Here is a 22756-nt window from a genome sequence, read left to right as displayed (position 1 = left end):
GTGATGGAAAGGGTGGCCAGGTACTTGAAATGGCCTGTTCCACAAAATAACAATACGTAAAGCAAAAGCTACAGGCCTCAGCAATTACTAAACAGTTGTGGTTTATTAAAATTCTTTGAGGAATTCTAAACCAACAACATGAGGCCACTTGTGTTTAGACAAGTTGAATGTGTTTCCAAACCAAGTGTTTCTTGATTAAATTACAATTTATTAAATGATGTAAATGCAGGTTTGGCAATTTATGCTACCTACAGTATTGAATTACAGATTATTTGGGTTCATGATAATGTAATGAGCTGCGATTTGTTTACCCATAAATAAATTTTCAAATAATGATGAACTATATATGCACACTGTAGAAAGGGCATGCATGACATGTAAAATATTAAAAATGATCGTTTGATGTTTTAGTTTTCAAAAGTGAAAAAAATAAAATAAGCTGAAGTATAGTGCCTTTGTATTTGTAAGCATTCTTTGGGACCAAGCTATTAAAAATGACTGAATTTTATAGTCACATGTACTTATAAAATTGTATCAGACAAAATGTAACGTGAATAACCGTAACGTGAGTAACCAATAATGTGGCCATCCATAGAAAAATTGCATTTTTAATATTTATTTTTTTACCAGCATTAAATGGTCTACTATGAGGGCTTTCCAAAATATACACAACTTTTCTGCTCTTTTTACCCGTATGAGGAAACTATATTTAGATTAGTGCTCTTGTTATTTTATGTATGTCCAAAAAATGTAACGTGAAGAACCAACGTGCAATGTTCCACCAATTCAAACATTAATCTTTTGGATTTTTTTTATTAACACTGATTTTCTCAGAATGTAACGTGCGCAACCATGGAATTGCCCCAATAATATTCTTTGCATCTACTTTAGGTTGGTAAAGTTTATTTTTCTATTTCAATTTTTCTATAATGCGATCAATTCAAATACTTAATAAAGTGATCATTTTAAAATTTATTTTAATGCATTAAAATGTACAGTATCTGACAATTATTGTTTTAATTTTATTTCCCACATTTATGCAATATTCACTTCTCCCCACGCTTCCTTGTTTGTCCCCAATTATTTTCAAGGAATGCTATAAATCAGTGAGAAGTTGATTAGACTGCTGAACTACTGTACCCGTAGGGATGATCTCAGAATCTTATAATTTCAATTCCGCAAAAATATAATGAAATAAATGGAGCTAGAAAGAAAAAATATGTAACTCAATTGGTACAATTTTAGCAGTCCCCTTATGAGCAGATTAAAGAATGTGATTTCTTAAATATTGGCCATGCTTCCTTCATCTTGAATTACATAATAGTTAAATCCAATCAGATTCCAAAGGACTCAAATTATCTTTATTTTTCACATAAAAATTGAATAATTTACCTTTGACCAGGGTCAATTTTCGGCTACGATCGGGATGTAGAGAAGCTTTTCATCTAAATTACTTTATTGTACGCAACATACTCATTAGGCCTGTTGGAATTTTCTGCAGGAAGGGGTGAAGTTTGTTACTGTAATATGAACTCCATTGAATGTTCTTTAATGAACTCCACTGAATGTTTGTTATTTATGAACTCAATTTAAAATGTAATATTAGTTGTGAACTCCACTGAATATTTGTTAATTATGAACTCAACTAAATGTTTAATTATAAACTCCACTGAATGTTTTTTAATTATTAAGAACTCCACTGAATATTTGTTAAATTATGAACTCCACTGAATGTTTGTTAATAATGAACTCCATTGAACGTTTGTGAATTATAAACTTCACTGAATGTTTGTTAATAATGAATTCCACTGAATGTTTGTTAATTATGAACTCCACTGAATGTTTGTTAACTATGAACTCCACTGAATGTTTGTTAATTATGAACTCCACTGAATGTGTGTTAATAATGAACTCCATTGAATGTTTGTTAATTATGAACTCCATTAAATATTTGTTAAATTATGAACTTAACTAAATGTTTTAAATGTGAACTCCACTGAATTTTTGTTAATTTATGAACTCTACTGAATCTTTGTTAATTATGAACCTCACTGAATGTTAGTTAATTATGAACTCCACTAAATGTTTGTTAATTATGAACTCCACTGAATGTCTGAATGTTTGTTAAGTATGAACGCCACTGAATATTTGTTAAGTTATGAACTCAACTAAATGTTTTAATTATGAAAGCCACTGAATTTTTTTTATCTTATGAACTCCACTGAATGTTATGAAGAATTCTACTGAATGTTTGTTAATTATGAATGTCACCGAATGTTTGTTGTATGAACTCTACTAAATGTTATGTGTGAACTCCTCTGAATGTTTGTTAATAATGAACTCACTGAATTTTTGTTATGTATGAACTCTACTTAATGTTTTTTAATTATGAACTCCACTGAATAATATTTGTTATGTATGATCTCAACTGAATAAAACTATCTGTGTGAATTCCTAGAGCTGAATATTGTTAGTTGAATGTGAACTTTAAAGTGTTATATTAATTATGAACTCCATTAAATGCTTTTCATTGCATACCAGGTACCCATTTGTATGGTAGTCCTAGGTGTAGAAAAGCAGAGCATATAGTGTAATACTCAGTGATAAGCGGAATGCTTAACCCCCACTGTACCTCAAGGTTAGGAGCCAAACTGTCTCGCTGCCCAAAATGCTTCCACTATTAAAGTAGGACATTTTAGCTTGTAAAATTTTAATGATTGTTCTGAGCTAATACTAGATGGAGATTAGTTTCTAAAACGATTAGGTGGGCTTATGCTTGAGCATGGCATTTTACTCATTAAGATACATTTATAGACCACTTGAAGATGAACTCTTCCATGGAGTGAGTGCATCCGTATTACAGTAGTACAGTAGTAGGAAAGCATTATATTGTATGCTGCATTATTACAGTTCTACACTTCCCAGTAGAATAGATCAGAAGCCTTGTACCTTGTGTGGGTTCCCTTTGGAATATAAAAGTGGCTGTATACAACTTATGTAACATAAGTTGTATACATTGGTATCTAATTGCTTGAATAAAAATATAAACATGATGACACCCCCATAAATACAGGTACCTAAATTACATAGAAAAATTATAAAATTAAAATGATAACGTTTTAAAAGCATCAGCATTCACTACAATAAAAGTATAGGGGACCCTAAATGTGTAGTCACAGCTATGTGTTTATGTGTCCACAGGTCTTTGCTTTATTCTAAAATATAATGTGCTGAATTATAATCGGCTGACCGTTGACCCGTATCCTGTCTTAATTATGATACTGTTGCTATTATATTACAATTAAATATTTTTTCTGGTCACGTAGGTTGTGGCTTTAGGAAGACACATAAAACTAGATACCGTACAATAGTACTGTACCTTGTATTGGTTTTCAAGGCCTACAATTTATGTGTAATCTGATTTAATGATTGTCTCAGAAGTGACGTCTTGTCTGTTAGTTAATTTTAAGTTGTGCTCTTTTTCTTTTGACTTCAAATCTCAATCTTTCATTTATGTCTCTATTGATACATTTTAATATACAGTACCTGTACAGGTACTTTTATTTATGATATTTTTTATGTCTGACTCTTGTTTTGTTCCATTCTTCTACTGTACTTTTGTCTTGTTTTGTGTTTTTTTTTAACTGATTGTGTACTTTAATGCCTCTTCTGGAAAACACTGAATTAAGAATGTTTCTTTTTTTAATTGGTTCCTATATCAAACTTCTAAACAAAGACCTGTTAAAACTGAATTTCAACTCAAAAAAAGTAATGAATGTCTGTGGAGGTCATTGGTGAATCATAATAATAATAATAATAATAATAATATGCAGAAATTTATAATATATTTCTATGTGGGGAGGTGCTGCATTTACAGGGTATTTTTTCAAGGACTTAGTAGCACAAGTGTGAGAAGTATGGGGGAGTTTCAGCATTTATGGGGTATACTTGCGAGGACTTTGTAGCACAAGTGTGGGAAATAACTGCGGTGAAAATGGAAGTCCCTGGCCTATCCTATGTCAAAGTGCCATGATTTTTCGCACAATGTTAGCGGGAATTTCAAGCTAGACTGGGTGCTAAGGCGGTAAGCCCCTTGCTAAGCCTACCTTTAGTACAGCCGCGAGACGGGAACACTTTTTCCCATCGGGAACCAGTCAATATTGTGCCTTCTCTGGTACTATTGAGTGACTTTTTTCCTGTCGTCTTTTAGAGCACAGTGCGAATTTTGGTAAATGGTAGTTCAAGTCCATAAGAATTTTCAGTAAAGTAAGTAGCACAAGTGTCTTGGAGTGGCTGTGGCACCCTCCCCCCTCCCCCTGTTTAATTGGTATGCAAGTGAGCTCCCCAGGTGAAAACTCTGACTGATAATGGAAATGGAATCCAAGAAATAAAAACAATATCGAGAATAAAACACCTATTTTTAATTTGTGTATTCATGCTGAAAGAATTTTTTTCATGGTGCAATTTTTAGCAGTGCAACACAATTATCGGTCTCAGTGTGGCAGACCTAGGTCAAACTATTGACGCAGCACCATGTTATTAACTGAAAGCCAGAAATTGATTGACAAAGTTAACACGTTTGTGTTTAGTCTGAGAGGGAGAAAAAATGCAGGAGGAGGTTATTTTGGAAAAAGAAGGATTTGTTTTCGTCTGGCGGCGTAGCAAATGTTTATTTGTAGAAACTAGCCTTCAATCTTGTAATTCAGTCTTGGGGTTTTATTTACGATGGTCTAATTAGTAAATACTTTCATGTTATATAATATATTAAGATTCTGCAATTGCCAATTACTGTAGGTTAAGGTGTGAAACTGTTATTAAAGGATATGGTTTAGATTTGAGATGTATATGTGTATATACAGTATGTATATGATCTCAATGTTCCAGTCAATATGGTATTAATGACAGTTTAATCTTGGGAAAGACTGTTTCCTTGACTGTTTGCAGTTGTCTCAATCTTTTGTGACGAGATCATTTATTACTATCATAATCTCAATAAAAAAAGAAACTAATTAATGGATATTGGGTGCTGAGAATCAGGAGAGGCACACTGAAGAAAAGATGGATGCATGAAATCAGGGAGTATCTAGGGAATGAGAAGAGAGCTGCACAGAGGATGGCCATACAAAGAAGAGGCTTTCCATCTGCAGTGGAGTGAAACTACTAGATTGATAGATGAGTCTCATTTCTTTTTTTTTATTGACAGTATACAGTAGCTATGTTCCATTGATTACTACCATCCGATACTAGTTAATGAGAAATCCAGTCAAGGTCGCATCAAATTCTATGGTATTCTACACGAGAGTTACATGGATAGTTATAGCGTTTATACACAGATGGGTGGGACATTAAAGTGAATTCTATTGATCTCATGATGGTGTTTCAATAAAACGAAGATGACAAAACAGAAATTGCATTAGGCATAGGCTAGGCCTTGGCCGAATGCAATGGCAAGGGCCTTCCTGGGCTTAGGACGGCTTTGATAGGTTATCCCAACTATTGATAAATGAGGCATTTAATATGTACGAGTATTTTCTTCTTGCTAGAATGCGCATGAATTGCAGTGGCTAAAGATAAGGCTACCTTACCAGCTGTTATCTCAGAATCATGTATCTCACTGGCGTTCGCCGTATCTCGTCCAGCCATATCTTTAGACACAGCAAACAAACAAACATGGTATGACACAAACATTTTATATGAAGTTTACAACGAACGGTAGTAATAAAAATTTATTCTGTATGTTTTATTTGGATTCACTATGACAATTATAAAGTAAAAACTCAAAAAGATAATTTTAAAGATGCCTTGGTTTTATTAACCAACTAGGCCTAAAATTGTCGCGAAAACGAGACCATGGTCAAGCTACAGATGTTATTGCAATCAACATGTGGTAAGCCAATTAATCAGTGTGGTGGCCTGACGTTCCTTTGGATGAGAGCCTTGCCAATTTGGTCATTTGTCGGTGTTACCTTGCGGGTTAAAGCACATGTTTTCTATTAGGTGATCCCGTTCATACAGTTGGTGTCAACCTCATAACAAGCGCTTGTTCGATAACTACGATATCACCGTGAGTAACTTACACCATCGGAACAAGGCTAAAGTAGTCTCAATCTTCTATATTTTCAGTTTCTAATATCTAACTACTTTCTAGATTGTAGTTTGTCACCTTCTTCCAAATTTTGAGTTTATTGACTAATAGTTTGTCACCAAGCCAGCTGTGCTGATAGTACAGTACAGTACAGTAGACACCCTCAATTATGAACCCTGATTTAATGAAATTCCCGATTTTGCAAACGTAAAATCAAGGGCATGATGTCATAAAAAGTGAAGTGAAAAAAAAAAAAAATGCTCGAATTGTAACTGTTATTAGCATGCATACAACACAACATACCATACTATACAGTACTATGTAATTCTCAAGTGAAGGAGGCCCTCTAACGGGCCTATTCAAATTCAGTGTTTATTATGGCTTCTTACATGTGCATGCGACAAATTTAACTTCTCTTTTAATCATCGTTTTCAGCTTTAAAAGTCAACATAGTGCTTGATTGTTTTATTGAACGATCAATATATATAATAAACAAGTATCTATGGAAGTTGTGTTGGGAGTAAAATCCACAATCTAGGTATTTAAGAAGGTAAAAACGTCCAATTAAAAACAAATTTGTGTGGGGCCTAGAGTGGGATGAGAATGCCTACTGTAGGCCTAGGCCCACTCAGACTTAGCTGCGTAGGCCTGTGGGCCTAGTTTATGCCAGTGTAAGTAGTACCAGTGCAACCCCGATTTTACGAATACCCGCAATTACGAACAGCGCTGGGCCCGTGCCGTACGTAATTGAGGGGTTCTACTGTATTACCAAATACTGGTAGGGTACTGTGTCTGAAAATGTGGACTTGTAACTTGCTTCTTAAATACCTTGATCTTAACCCTCTGGAATGTGAAATGTCCTTTATTTGAACATCAGTTTTCTCACACGCTCTGCAGATGTCAATGGACTTTTGTAGTGTTAGTTTTTTTTCTTGTAGTAACTTCTTTCTGGTGTTTTGATTCCTGATTCCTATAACTATTCGATCACGGATAAGCTCATCTTCTACTGTCTCTTATACACATCTAGATGTGTATAAGAGACAGCAATATAACAAATAATACCCGACATATATTTTCAACTGCTGAAATGATCAAACATTACAATTATTATAGGACTTGTTACTTTTTTCACAAATTTGCATCAACTCAAGAACTTCGATGAATCCAATCGATGTTCGCCCATCGGACGGCCTGTCTAAACATGTTGTTTGGTGAACTATGAACTCGCCGTAGCACATGTTTTCATCATGACACCACGGCAGCAGGATTTTTGGGAACTTTCTGTAAATTATACAGAAAAATGTTTCTAAAAACAAAGAAAGCTTATAGAATAAGCTTTTATTTGATGTATAATTTATATTTTTAGGATTTTTTATTTATAATATAATATAATATAATATATATAATATAATAGAAATGACAGAAAAATGCTACATACAAATCGTCAGCAAAAACCAAAAAAATAAGTAAATTATAGCCAAAAAAAAAAAACAACAACAAATATAAAACATTCCTATTCCACACAGTTATATAATTTATTTACCCAACCATCCATAACTATAAGCACGATCTTTCCAACGGCCACCCTCACATTTCTAGGCCTAGGCTCATCGTCATCAAGAACATCTCCGCCGTTAGAACTGCTTGAAGCCCCACCGTCATCATCGCTATCAGGCACGTCTAAGTCTCGCACATCTAAAAACTCACTTTCATCGCTGTCTGAATCAAAAATCACGTCAATCTGTGTACACATCTTGTGCGGCCATTTCGGAAAATTTTCGAAATTAATAACGATTTCAAATTGATATTTCTAAACAATTTTATATAAGCGCATGTGAGTTCTTCACAGATCTCGAAAGAAGAAAGCTTCACGCATGCGTGTTCAAAATTTCTGACGTATTGGAGCTAAAATAAAAACAGGAGTGATTTTAAAACCACCTATTTTTTAGTCACTAAATTTCGATTGAAGTCGAAAATGGGAATTCTCGGTTTGAGGTCAATTTCGACTACAGTCGAAGACGGTATCTAGAGGGTTGAGTTTGAGCAATCTTCCAATATAATCAGTCTCATCACATAGATATTTATTATGATGTCTAGCTAAACTTTGAACTTTATGGTAATTTTATAAACACCTGGATTGTAGCTATAAAGATATAATCAGGTGATTGTTTTTTTTGCATGTGACAACATAGAACCATACTCTGAGCTTAAAAACTTGGCTGCAGCAACATCATTCTGATAGGCAAGTGCTGAGCATTCCATGATAATGATCAAGTGTATTGAGTGTCTGCATGTGTTACCCATGTACATCAAGGTCATGAGCTCCATTTGAACACTTGTGGGGAGTCTGTGAAGACATTAATGAAGACCTAACTCCTTGTAGCCCATTGACTGTTTTGGAATGTCATAGTTAATTAAGTTTTCATGCTTCAATTGCTAATTAGATTTATGATTAGAAGTACAAGGAACTTTGGAGGTATTGTAACACCAATGCTATTTAATACTAAACATAGCAAGCGGTGATGGAAAAAAAGAAGTATAGCAAAATAACATATTTAATACTGGTTATGGTAAAAATAATATAGTAGACACTACAACAGTATTAAGGGGACACTTTTTTTGCTGTTAAGTGAGGGAAATATGTATCTTGTAACACTACGGCCAACCACTATTTAGAGGATACCCTAGGGACACAACACTATTTGCCATCCCTTTATTACTGAGCAGTGCTGCTGTATCATAACCGTATAGGCTCATGATTGTAGGTTTGAAAAGTGTATGGAAACTGACCTAGGTTTTTAGGCACTCAGACATATCAACCACTTGGTATGGTACGTTTTTGCTCCGATACAAAGCACAGTGTCATGGTACTGTGCATAGCAAAGTTGTACTTTATGTTCAGAACCGGAAAGGATCCCGATGTGCACTAAACAGTAAACTACTTTATAGGGACCAGCTTAGAAAGACTTGATCAGGCAGAAAAAGCTTATCTGTTAGTGTCTGTGAGACCATGGAGTAGCACTACGATTGAAGGGTCTATAACTTTAATGATGGATAAGGTCTGATAAGGGCATTATTAGGTTGGTTAAATGTTACATGACTACTGTATTGTGATAGGCAATTTTCAGCATAGTATACATTGTGTGTCAGTAAAGAATCTACAGGCTACAGTAATGACATCCATATCTAAATTGCATTACAGTACATTTAGGCCATATAAAAAATATCATTAGTTTATTACCCTATCTAGGCTGTGGGGAGGGTGCGAGGCAGGTTTTTTTAAAAATTTTAATTTGCTAAAGCCAAATATTACCCTTGGGTTGTTTGCTGGTGCATTGATATTGAAAGTAAAACATGATTGAGACAATACAAACAATACTACTATTTTTTTGAAAATGAAAAAATAGAAGAATTTTTTTTTTCCCAAAAAATTAATTTCTTCAAAATGTTTTTTCAGTACCTTAGAAGACAGATAGGCATGAGATTGATAAACTAATATTTTTTTGTATTGGACTTTGGAAGATGTGTATAAGAGACAGCTACTCTACTATACCAGAAATAATCACTTTCTTAACGAGATAAACATAGGGCGGCTCCGTTGATAGATCAAAGGGATTACTTTGGTTATATCTCCTTCTTTTTTATACCTCCATGGTTAAATGTGACATGACTACTGTATTGTGATAGGCAATTTTCAGCATAGTATACATTGTGTGTCAGTAAAGAATCTACAGGCTACAGTAATGACATCCATATCTAAATTGCATTACAGTACATTTAGGCCATATAAAAAATATCATTAGTTTATTACCCTATCTAGGCTGTGGGGAGGGTGCGAGGCAGGTTTTTTTAAAAATTTTAATTTGCTAAAGCCAAATATTACCCTTGGGTTGTTTGCTGGTGCATTGATATTGAAAGTAAAACATGATTGAGACAATACAAACAATACTACTATTTTTTTGAAAATGAAAAAATAGAAGAATTTTTTTTTTCCCAAAAAATTAATTTCTTCAAAATGTTTTTTCAGTACCTTAGAAGACAGATAGGCATGAGATTGATAAACTAATATTTTTTTGTATTGGTCCTTACAGTAGATATCTTTAAACAGTTAAAAAAGAGTGATAAGATATTTTTCCTTGCTACAGTAAGACTAGGTTTTTTATACCTTAATTACTGAACTTATAAAAAAAAAATAAATTAAAAAAAATTGTATTTATCATGATGTATCGTACCAGCAGAATTTTTTAAAATATGAAATTTCAGATTCCTCTTGGTGGTGTGTGCGTTAACAGATGAAAAATAATACTTTATTTTTATATAAAATAATCATTATCAACAGGCAGTGGGTTCGAAACAAGGCATTAAAAAAGCTCTTCCCAATCACCTATGAGTAAATAAAGATGCTTAAATTCCGTATTCTCTTTGTAAAGTTGTAGGGGTTTTTCAAAATTTTTGGCTCAGTTAAGTACTTGAAAACAAAATTAACAATTTGAAGACAGCAATGCTCTTACCTTTCTTGCTTGTTTATATCTGATTATATAGTTCATGTGACACACACGTATCACAAAGTAACTTTGTCACGTCAAATAACTGTTTTAACTATATATCTGTTTTAATTGTACACTCCCACTAAAAAAAAAACACAAAATTATTCAAATTTAGGTATGAGAGTGCCATTTTCTCTATTTCAAATTCTTGGATTCATCACTGAATACTTCTCATTTCAGTATTTAGGTAATTTGCATGATTTTACCTTTGGAAGTTTTTGGTTACTGTTCTTCAACAGCTGATCAGGAAACAGACACGTTCTACCAGTGGTGGCTTCAGAAATTTGCCGGGGGGTTCAAACCTAAGATGCCGGCTAGAGCCTCGGTCAGGATCCCGGAATAATAATCCCTGGTGCTGTTTACGAGGAGAGTTATGGATAGCCCATATTGTGCTTTTAGACCACAATATAAAGATTAGCAATCAAAATAATGTTTATATATGGATGGGCAAATTATTGTTCTTGGTCCTGCAAATTCATTGTGCATTGGACGACGGGGGTTCAGGCCTGTCTGACGGGAGAAAATTGCCTATGTGGAATCACCACTGTGTTCTACCAGTCCAATTTAACTATGTTATTCTTTTCCTCCTTCTGCTTACAGGCTGTATATAGGGATTGGTTGTGTGCGACTCACGGGCTATATCAATTTGAAAACGAAACGAAACCCTGTCTAGATATGTGCACGTCTGTTATGTCTCATTGCCCTTACCTTGTACCCAGCAAGCTCTACGGTGGCTCCCCTTCATTTCTTTGTCCAGGTAAGATAAGTGAATGAAGTTTGTATGATCTTTGCGGCACTTAATTTTTGTGATTTTGCTAAATATATTTTGTTGTGGCCTTTTTTTGTAATTTATTATTAAGAGAATGAATTTTTGATGACAATACAAATCATTCTAACATTGGGTACTGGAGGAAACCTTTTTAGGTAAACATAGTAAAAGGAAAACACTTTCATGTATGTTAAAATGTAGTTTTAAAAGGAAAACATTGTTTATAAATACTGATATAATTTTAATATTTTGGGTTAGTTCTGAAAGTGGCTTTCTTGCAACTTATTACCATACCTTAAAAATATCATTGTCTTAATGTCATTTTCTTTTCAGAATTTTCTGATTTGACTTCTAAAGATCAATATGCACATGGAGGACAATGCTTCAAATGTAGAGGAGCAGAACTCGAGCCCCCATCAGATAATAACTACAGTGTTGACCAGCCTTGCGAGTACATCATAGCAACCAGTGGATCTAGATCAGTGGCCATAAAATTTGTCTTACCTGTTTGGCTTATTTTTCTGATGCGAATTTGTGTATATTTTAACACTGCCAGCTATTCATAGCAAAAAAAGAGTTTGCTCATTAACCTCATTATTAATGATCTCCAGAGTTTGCCAGCCAAATGCTTTTTGGCAGAGTTCTCTCCAAGCAAATGCTTATTGGCCGAGAGTTCTTCAGTCAAAATGCTGGTTGGCACTGTGCTACAGTCGAGACGATTGTTGGTACAGGTTCTCCAGCCGAATGCCTGTTTACCACAGAGTTCATTAGCCAAATGCGTATTGGTACAGAGTTCTTCAGTCAAAATGCTTGTTGGCACAGTTCTCTAGTCCAAATGCTTGTTGGCTTTATGTTCTCCAGTCGATGATTGTTAGCTCCGTGTTCTCCAGCCAAGTGTCTGTTGTCAGAGTTCTCCGGTCAATATGTTTCTTGGCATAGTGTTCTCAAGCGAGATGCTTAATTCACTAGTATGCAGTGATGATACTGGTTGATGGTTGCTCTAGTGGGGAAAATTTCCAGTTACTAGTTGTCAGAGACACCAATCCTTTTAGGTTAATGGATGCCAAATACATCACAGGTGTCACCAATTGATAAGAAAGAACCTCACCAGCTCTAACATCTAAAGTTTGCTGGGGTCTAGCAATGACAGCTCTGTATTTTTTTGCAGATCATTTGATATCAATGACCGATTTTTCGCATGAGAGTACTGTATTTGAAACCATATCAGCAAACCTCAAAGGAGACTATAACGTCAGGCCAAATTCCCATAAGAAAGGGATGAAGAGTGGTGTATATCTCTTCCCAGCCTAAAGTACTGGTAATTGTTTATTGATATTTGTTATTAAGTGAACATAGGATGGCAAAGATTCCTGTTGATCCGGGAAGTAGTGCTGTATCTAGAACTTTGATATTCAGTAAGTAGAAAGTATAGAAAGAAAATAAATGTTGTGTAAAATTCTTAAACCAAATTGGGATATACAGCCATATAGACATTGTTGAGTTGTTTCCTATACCTGGGTATAAAATCGTATGAAGTTACACCATCTGACAATCAAAGTTCTAAAAATTCTTGATAATCAGGGAAGTATACTAAAAAAAATATAATATAGTGACATTTATAGTGACATTTATAGTGACGTTTTTGTATATAAATCTCTGTCCACGCTATTAAGCTTTTGTGACAAATGTCTATGATGTCATATCCCACCCATATACTGTAGGTGGTGATATATATATCGCAATCACACACATATCTGGGATAATCCTAGATGTTGTCGCAGTAAATTTTGCTAGTGTGGACAAAGCTTTAATGATTTAATTTTGGACATGTTGACTGCCATTGAGGACCTCACCAATTTTTCCAAGAAAAATCAAGCACTGCATAGTTTCTACCAAATTACAACAAATTCTTACATTCATTTTCAATCCATAGTGGAGATGTATTTGGCATTGGGACATGTTCTTCAGTTACATACATGTGCCTGAGTTTTTGTACTGTTGAACAATTGAATAATTATAAAACTAACTATAATTATATGATAATTTACAATCCACCACTTGAAGCAGCATACAGTATTAAAAATTTGTTTATGTTTTGTTTAGCAAACTATAATTTTGAAAATTTTTCAAAAGAGGGTGGAAAGAAAACAAAATATAATTTTGTTTCATATTGCATTGCATTTGTAAAGAATGTGATGTAGCGACATAAAACGTTTAGTAAATTTACTAATAAATAGTGTAACTGAGGAACAAAATAAATGCAGAAATTTTTACGATGGCTGCAATTAACAGGTAAAAAAAATTAATTTGATATAATAATTATCTGCATGTGGCAGGTTTGCGAAACAAGGTATAAAAAAGTTATAAAAGTCTTGCTTACAATAACCTTCTGTGAGATGAGGTATGCTACAGTGTATTGCAGATGACATACATTATGACACCATGTGACAATAGAGAGCTTTCGATTGGATGAAACGGTGGGATGTAGAATGTAATGAAGTCATTAAAAAGTCATCTGCGCATGTGAGAATGTTAAGTTCTCATCGCGTGGATTTTAGGACACAATTTGACCAAATCTGTGTTGTGCAGGGAACATAGGATGGTCACAATTGAGTGAATCCATTCTAGCGTCGCGCCATCACGCAAATCGAAAGCTGCTGATTTCACATCAGTTTTCTACGATATGACAGCATTCAGCATGTTAAAAGTTTTACTGTTCTTTATTTTGTATATTTGTCCACAATGATACAATTCTGCTTGTATTTTGGTAAGAAATTCATCTAGAAACACAAGAATGGATATGTCGGTAATCATCAGTGGACCCGTATTAAAGAAAAATGAGAAAGCAAAGGCAGTGCTAAGTAATGTAGGATCTCACTGAGAATTTGTTGCTATCTATAATGCATTTTCAATATTCCTAGTTAAATTCAGGTCATCAGCCCCTTTCCCTAAAAGTGACCTCTTTTTAACATTCATTTCATGTTGATATTTTATTTTAATATTCAATTTCATCAATGAATTTGATTAGTATTTGAATCACTATACTATTGGTAAATTAGTTGACGCAGAAAAAATGTAACATTTGGTAGCATGTATGTAACACCTGCAAAGGTAAACATCTGTAAATGTGAACACCTGCAAAATTTGAACATCTGCATATTGTAGGTTAACATCTGCAAGTTGAACACCTGGGAATGTAGACACCTGGTAAACATCTTGTTTAGGGGTGATGTGTGAATAACACATTGATAACCTTCTCCAGTCCTTGGATTATCTTTCTCAAAGCTGTATGGAAATGTATTTACAGCTTTATTATACACTGAAGACTAACTCATTAACTTATGAATGTAGTATCTGACGAGACTCAGTTATGTTTGATGCAACTTCATAAACCTTCCTTTTTTTATAACAAAAAATAATATATATATACCAGAGGTTATTTGCCACTGCACACTGCCTTCAAACTTCACTGTAGTTTCTTCAATCTCTCATTTTTATTAGAAGCTACCTGTAGAACACTGCAATACAGTGATAGTCCATATGCTAATTAAAGTATTACAATTATTCAATTAATGAAAGTAATTCCAAAGGGCCTATGTTACTCTGAAATTTCTCTATAGTGTAACTTTGAGCCCAAAAGAATATCAGACAGTATGATAGATACCGTGTAATGAATTTTAAAAATACTGTAATGATTTTAAAAGTTGGATCTAGCATGGAGTTTAAAAAGGTAGAAATGTTCAGAATGTTTTCAGAAAACTTCACTTCAAAAGATAACATGGTCATTTATCACTGTATATCCCATCTTTCCATTGTTTGAGTGTATTTAATTTATTTATATAATTAATGTGTAATTGGAGTAAGTGTTTGTCGACCATAACATGTGTAAATTTAAAACTAGCCCTTGCCGTGAGCTGGACTCAGCAATGGTGTAAACTATTTATACCAACATTGAATTTTGCACATTTCTTTCGTTAATAATTTATACCGGTTCTGCAAATGTTTGTAACGTGGAATATGTAGATAATTATCATTATCAACTATATATTATAAATGTTTGTTATTAATATTCTGTTTAAGCCTTTACTCTGTTCTGCAAATGTTCATATGCAGAATATTTATATCTGTATGCTATTTGAACAGTACAGTATTCTGTATGCAAATTGTGTATTGCGTATTGCGCTTACTAAAATGTTTAACAGTATATACTGTACAAACTTATAAAACTGTAAATAGTATAAAATATACTGCTTACACAATATATTCTATACTGTAATATACTGTTGTTAATATACAATATCTCTGTATACATTGTGTTTTGTACATTTATTTTATTGCGTGCAATGCTGTATATTTTACAGTATATGTATTATACAGTTTAGACTTACTTTATATACTGTACTGTACATGTAACTGTAAAGTATATTTATATCATCACTGACATACTGTTTATATTGTATATATTGTACATATGTAATGTACAGTATGTACCAATAATGTACTATGCATTATACTGTGTTTCTGTGCAGTATATGTACTGTACACATTGTGTACAATATGTTTATATTAACAATATATTATTACATTGTACAGTATGCTGAGCATACAGTGTATTTATTGCATTATGTACTGTTCATTCTGTACAGGATTTTATTTCAAGAATACTGTTTATGACTGTTTACGGTATATACCCTGTACAGTATACTATACAGCACACTGTTCATATATTATATACAGTGTTCATTTAAAACAATATGCTACAGTGCTGTTGTAAAATTACATCAGTATATGTACTGTTCATATAGTATTTTGAATCAACAGGAATGTATGTTGTAAAAATGCTGTACAGCTATACACTGTTTGTACAATATGCACTCTGTACACCTACTGCTCATATACTGTTCATATACTATACAAATACTGGTATTTTGCACATGAACAATATGTACTCTGCATTAACACTGTTGTAAAAATACAAAGTGTTATGTAGCATACTGTTCATTTAATACACTGTGTACAGTTTTTGAATTAACAGCATTGTAATGTTGTATAAAACTATACAGATTATAATACACTGTTTATTCACTATACAGTATGTACTTTAATAGAGTAACACTACTCTGTAATAATACTGTTATTTACAATAAATCTTATTTACAGTATAAACTTAACATCATATAGTATAAAGTGTGTACAGTATATCTCCAGATTTAATCATACTGTATGTTAATTTTAAATGATTGGCATTTTATTGGGTACAGAAGTGGTTTTTGTGGCTAAAGTTGTGTACTACCAGAGTAGAAATAATTATAGTGGATCTCATATTATTAACACTCTGCCCGCCAAACACGTAGATCTCCGTGTTCGGTAACGCAACGCTTGACCGCCAAACACGGAGATCTCCATGTTTCAGGTTTTTTACGGAATCCGATAGATAGGGGAATTACTGACATGTACTAACAATTTGAACACTATATTCAGTCTGGACCGTAAGTACTTCACTATTTGTTTGTTTACATTAGTATAGAGCGGTAATGATTTACTTTCACGAAATTGCGATTATCTCAGCTTCGTTGTGCGAAATTGTGTAAATCTCCAAAAGTGAGTCATTTTCATTTTACTGTTACAGGTCACAGATTGTGATTAGAATAAAGTGTTTAGTACCATTGTATCTAAAATGTTTGTAGTTCTTGTAGTATTCACTACCTGTCAATCTGATCACATACGCACTCTCAACAAGCTTTGGAAAAGTGCAAAAAACTTGCTAAAATGTCTGGCGGTGTCTGATACTATTTTTTCAAACCCCTGGCGGTCAGAGTGTTAAAATAAACCAGTATATCCAGAAAATATGAGCCCATAAAAGGTTTTTTACTTGTTTAATTAAATGATACATTGTGAAACTTACAGTATCTTATACATAATCCCAATGAAGTATCTATCTTTATGATTTTTTATCAATCGAGCAATCAACCAATTTATATGTATAGTAGATCTCACCTTCATAACCAATAGCAAATATGTATATTATCATGTGGGAGGGAACATAATTATCATATTTATTTAAAAAATATAATCCATCTCATTCTCTAAATTATGTGTACTACGAAGTTTGTATCCTAGCACAGAGCCACTAAGGTGTTAATGTATTTATTTCTGTAATATCAATTTATACGTTGGATAGCAATTTCACGACTGTTAAATCCATTGTTGTAAACGATGATGAGCATTAACCCAATTAATTATGAATGCTGTTAAGCATCATAACCGCTGTGTTTTATCTGTATGGCTAGTACCAAAGTTGATTTTTTTTGTGTAGCTACTGAAATCCAGATTAATTAGCCTTGCTACCATTTAATGAAGTGATATGAATTTGAGTGAGGAAATATGAAGAAGAACCATAAATACTACAGGAATAGATGTAGCACACACTGTGGCAAAGATTCCTTGAAAATCTCCCAATTTATTTCAGCGATTTGAAATTGAAATACAATTTGATATCTTAATTCTTTTGGCAAAAATGCGCAATTCCTAGAGAAAATAGGGGGTAAACATATTTTCAATCAATCAAATGTATGCTAAGTAAGATAACTCTGCCCTAGTTGTTTTCGTTCGGCAACGGGTCGTATGTGTCATAATCTCACTCTGTTCCTAAGAACGGAAAACACTTGCTAACCAGCATTATCTGAATGTTTGCAAGAAAAAAAAGATAATTGCCACAGGCTTGTCAAAGTACACAGAAATACTATAGAAGACTTGGTTTTCACTGCTTCCCTACAGATTAAAATCAGGTGTAAAAATTGATTTTTAAGAGTGTAATACATGTCCACATGACAGGGCCATGTTAATATACTATTGATTGTAGCATGCAATCATTATCCAAATTTCCTTAATATATAAATTACATGATTAACTATGGGAACCTTAAAGTTTTTCTTTTATTGAAACCTACATTTTTCTACATAGTGACATAGTTATCGCATTTCAATATATACTTCCATTTAAATATATTCCGATCCTAGAATTAAACCAAGAATGAATAACTCAGGAATTCAACATCCCTCCCAAATAAATTAACCTCAGATCGCATTCCCTCATCATTCATGGCTGTACACACGTTTTAAAAACCAACAGGGGCTCTGAACTTTAAACTGATGAATTGAATATTGACAACACATTTTCATAGATTTCACTTGAGCTTATTATGTGGGCGGTATTGCAGTGTCAGTATCCTTCGTAGATAAGCTACATAAATTATATAATTTAAGTAATTATGCATTCCAAGCTATTTTCTTGAATCTCTAGATCTCCTGTAGTACCAAATGGCCTATTCTATATATAATTAGATGATTTCATGCTACAAAGTAGCACCTAGATGTTATATTCAGTACATAATAATTAAAGGATGATTCTCTGCTACATTATTGACCCATGTATTCTTTGTAGCAGCAAAGAATTAACAAAGGATCTTCTTGGGTAGATAATATTTGTATAATTTTATGCCATAGTGTTGATCCCATAGACTTGATAGGTGTAGCATGGTTTTTTTTAATATGGGTGATTGCAATCTTCCATGCATTGGCTCAGTCAGCGCACCATTGGAGTAGCAAGGATATCTTCTTGGATAGATAATATTTAGATAATTTTTTACCGTAGTTTTGATCCCATAGATGTAGCATGGTTTTTCAACATAGGTGATTGCATTCTTCTATGCATGGTTTTTTTTTTTTCTGTAGCACTAAATTATTTGATACATAGTGGACAATCTTAATATATATTTTTCACCCAAACATTAGTTGACATTTAGTGAGAATTTTGTATACCTGGTTTTGCGAACCTTCCGCTCACTGATAATGATAATTTCTAATAAAAGTTTTATTTTATTTTTGGTCTTTTAGTGCATATTTTGGCATGAAAAAAAAAAAAAAATCAGAAATAAAGATACAATAAAAATAATTGAAAAAATTAACACACCCATTGCTGCCATTTATTCTCTTAACTAAGAACTATAGTTCTTAAAAACATTTGTCACTTCATCGAGATCGACATTGTGGCATTCTTTACAACCATGCGATATATTCTCGAGCAAGGGCATACTGTAAGAGCAACCTCTATTGACCTCACCCACTTGAATTTTCTTATTCGTCATTGCAATTTTTTTTAAATTTTCAAATCTGCTAACAAGTTTTTGGCAGAAACATTTTCAGAAATGAAAAACAATTTTTTTTTTTTTTTTGCACTCCCGATAATCTTTAAAGAATTAATATTGAAAGGCGAGACTTTTTATATACCTTGTTTAGCGAACCTGCAAATATTGATGATTTTGAATAAAAATAAAGTTTTATTTTTGGCCAATTAGCACACTTGCCGCTACGAAAAAATTAATATTTAGTAGAAAATAATAGTTTCTCTTTATTTTCATTACACCCTCCGCTGCCTTGAAATTTCAAAAGATAAGGTATGTGTATTTCTTCCTAATTATATAAATTTACAGCATTTAACCATCCTATTTTACATTCACAAATAAAATTTTATTATTTTCTCCTCCGTCTAGATGTTTTTGGCAAAACTATTTGCTAAATAAGAAAACAAAATTTAATTTTTATTTCACCCTCTCAGGGCTCCCAAGTCTCCCGGTTTGGTTCATCTCCTGGTCTGTTGGATTTCTCAAGGATTTTAACAGATTTTCACAATTAGGGCTTATATCTCATTCTTACGCATTAAATTTGGCAGACATAAAATTTATTGAACATTCTAGGCAGTAATGTGGTATTAACAGTGACCAAAACCCACCCAAGCCTGTTTGTTTTTATATTGAACAAGGCAATAAATTTGTACACGCGTGTCCTTATACATGCATTTTAGCTAGTTCACACGACAAAATCTTCAGGAATTTCACAACTTGGGACCCCTGCCCTCCTCAGATGGTCTTTAAAAAAATAAGTACGCGCAACAAGGAATAAAAAAAAGTCTCGCCTAAACAAGATAAATTATTCATTCCAAAAAAACAATAGGTGGATAATTATATGACATATAGATGATTTGATCAATTGAAAATATTAATGCTAAAGCTCTCTCCAGGTTATCAAATTTTCTCTGACAAAAAACTGTTGTATGCCCATATATAGTCATGGTGTGCCCATATATAGTCATGATGTGCCTAAATATAGTCATGATGTGATGTCATCATGACCATATTAAGGCATGTCATATGTCTATCAAATAAAATTTAATAGTGTGGACAGGGATTAAGATATTAAGATATTACTGTTAATGACATTGTTTATGCTGGTATTACACAATTAACAATGCTGTTCTTAATTAGGTTTTGTTAATTGTGTAATTGAATCAACAAAACCCTAATTAAAAAAACATGCTTTCCGATACTAAAGAGTTTATTGGATTTTGTTGGGATTATTGCATTTATATTACCAATTCCTTATGGCGCAATGACATGCTGGATATTGGATAAAGTGCCCAAGAACTACACCTACTGCTTGTGTCAATTATTTTGATGGCTTGATGAGTCATGACTTATGGGAGCAGGGAACTTGCTCCTCCATCACACCTCTGCCACCTACTGTTATAATCAATTCATATATTATTTTGGTCATCTATTCTTGGCTAAAGAAGGTATAAGTCTTGCCTTAATTATAAAACATAGAACCACCATGTCAAGTTCATACAATGATTAAGGGGTTAGCACAAGGGTGCAATTTTCAGTTGGCGTATTCGATTAGGACTTATTCATTGAGTATGTTATCCACGTTAAGTACAAACTCAACGAAGTATAACAGATGTTGAGTACAAACTCAATGAAAAAGTTAGCTTATTTACCCAACCGAATACGAAAAGTACTTAACAGATTTTCTGTTGAGCATGATAGTTCCCATTCGAATATGACAAATTAGTTACTGTAGATCAATAGTAAACAGTTCTGAAGATATTTCATCTTGCCATTTATTAGTAAGAAATAAGGAATATTTATTGCTACAAATCCTATTTATTGTTAAAATATTTATTGATTAAAAATATTAAGCTATCATTATTTGAAATCTGCTTCTAATGCTTAACTATGTATTGCTTATCTATATACAGTATCTGTAAAAAAATATCTTTGTTCAACAACAATGAAAATTCAAATTTAACAACTATATCTTGCTTAAAGACTATTGCATACATATTAAATGTTTATCATCACACTATTTCCAAATCCCACCGAAAAGTGAAAAAAAAATGTCAGAACTCAAGGTGAAACCACTTTAAATGATTTCCCATTTTAGCTTAAATTTTACCTAATGAATTTTAATTTATTGTAGAATTATCATGTGGAAAGGATTCAAAATTATGATGTAAATGAAAGCAAAGGTGTATAAATTGATATTAAAACCAAATATTATGGACATATTCTGTGTAAAGGGTGCTATAGCGAACACGTATATATTAATTAATACATTTAAATGAAAGATGGATGAATGTAATGCGAAACTAAATGGAATGCCCCTTTAATTCACTTCTTGGCTTCACAACATTGTAAAGGAAGAAAAGATGTATTAAAGGGATATTTACTATATTTTATTATAAGTGTCATCTGTACATAATGATGTATGTCTCAGTGAAAATGTAAAGACTGTTCCTTTAATTTATGTCATAAAGGATCAGTATTTGGATATAAAATTAATTAAAGAAACATTAGACCACACTTTGATTTTACGTAGCTGTTTCTGAAAGTATACGAATGTACTGAATATCCCTCAAAAGGCACTTAGTATTAAAAACCAAAGACATACTAGGATATTTCTTGGATACTATCAGAATATAACATGGATAGTATCTGGATATATACAGTGGCGTAACAAGAAGTCATGGGGCCTGGGTGGGGTGGGGGGAGAATATATTGTGGCCTTTGCGTGTCAGGAAAGTATTATTGCTCACAATGATTTGTCAAGGCTCTATATTACTATGCTTTGGAGTAAGTAGTAAGAGGAGTTTGGGGCCCCATTCTTTGTTGGAGGCACGTGGCTTTACCCCCGGGTGTCACACCACTGAATATATATCTGGGTATTTATGTCAATATAATCTGGATATATAAGTATTATTTGAATATTTAATTGGATTATTATCCAGATATTTAATTGGTTATTTACCTGGATTTTAACTTCTTTTTTTTTTTTAGTATTTGCTTTTATATGTATATCTTGAATGCTCTTTCTGTTTATTTAGTCTTTATTTTTTTTCTCTTTTTTTTTAAGTAGCCATTTATTGAAATTGCATTAATGCACATTATTTTTAACATTACCTTGATATTTAGGAGGGTAATAATGAACTTGGCAAATATTTGAATAGATATTCAATGCT

The 22756-nt window shown here is 33.0% G+C and overlaps 1 protein-coding gene across 1 annotated transcript in view; it reads left to right on the top strand.

Annotated features, from left to right (window-relative positions):
- The window catches only part of LOC117111521, a 31631-nt gene extending 12350 nt beyond the window's left edge, over window positions 1-19281 (top strand). Inside the window, exons 2-3 of the mRNA XM_033254450.1 lie at window positions 11233-11389; window positions 11735-19281. Of these exons, the coding sequence (XP_033110341.1) occupies window positions 11233-11389; window positions 11735-11967 (390 nt within the window). The 3' untranslated portion in view covers window positions 11968-19281. The remainder of the gene's footprint in view (window positions 1-11232; window positions 11390-11734) is intronic.
- The last annotated feature ends 3475 nt before the right edge of the window (window positions 19282-22756 follow it).

This window comes from Anneissia japonica, unplaced genomic scaffold, assembly GCF_011630105.1.
Source record: "Anneissia japonica isolate Jap-2015-1 unplaced genomic scaffold, ASM1163010v1 scaffold6030_len697274_cov183, whole genome shotgun sequence".
NCBI lineage: Eukaryota > Metazoa > Echinodermata > Crinoidea > Comatulida > Comatulidae > Anneissia > Anneissia japonica.
Note: the sequence above shows the minus strand (reverse complement) of the source record. Positions and strands in the feature narration are given on the sequence as shown.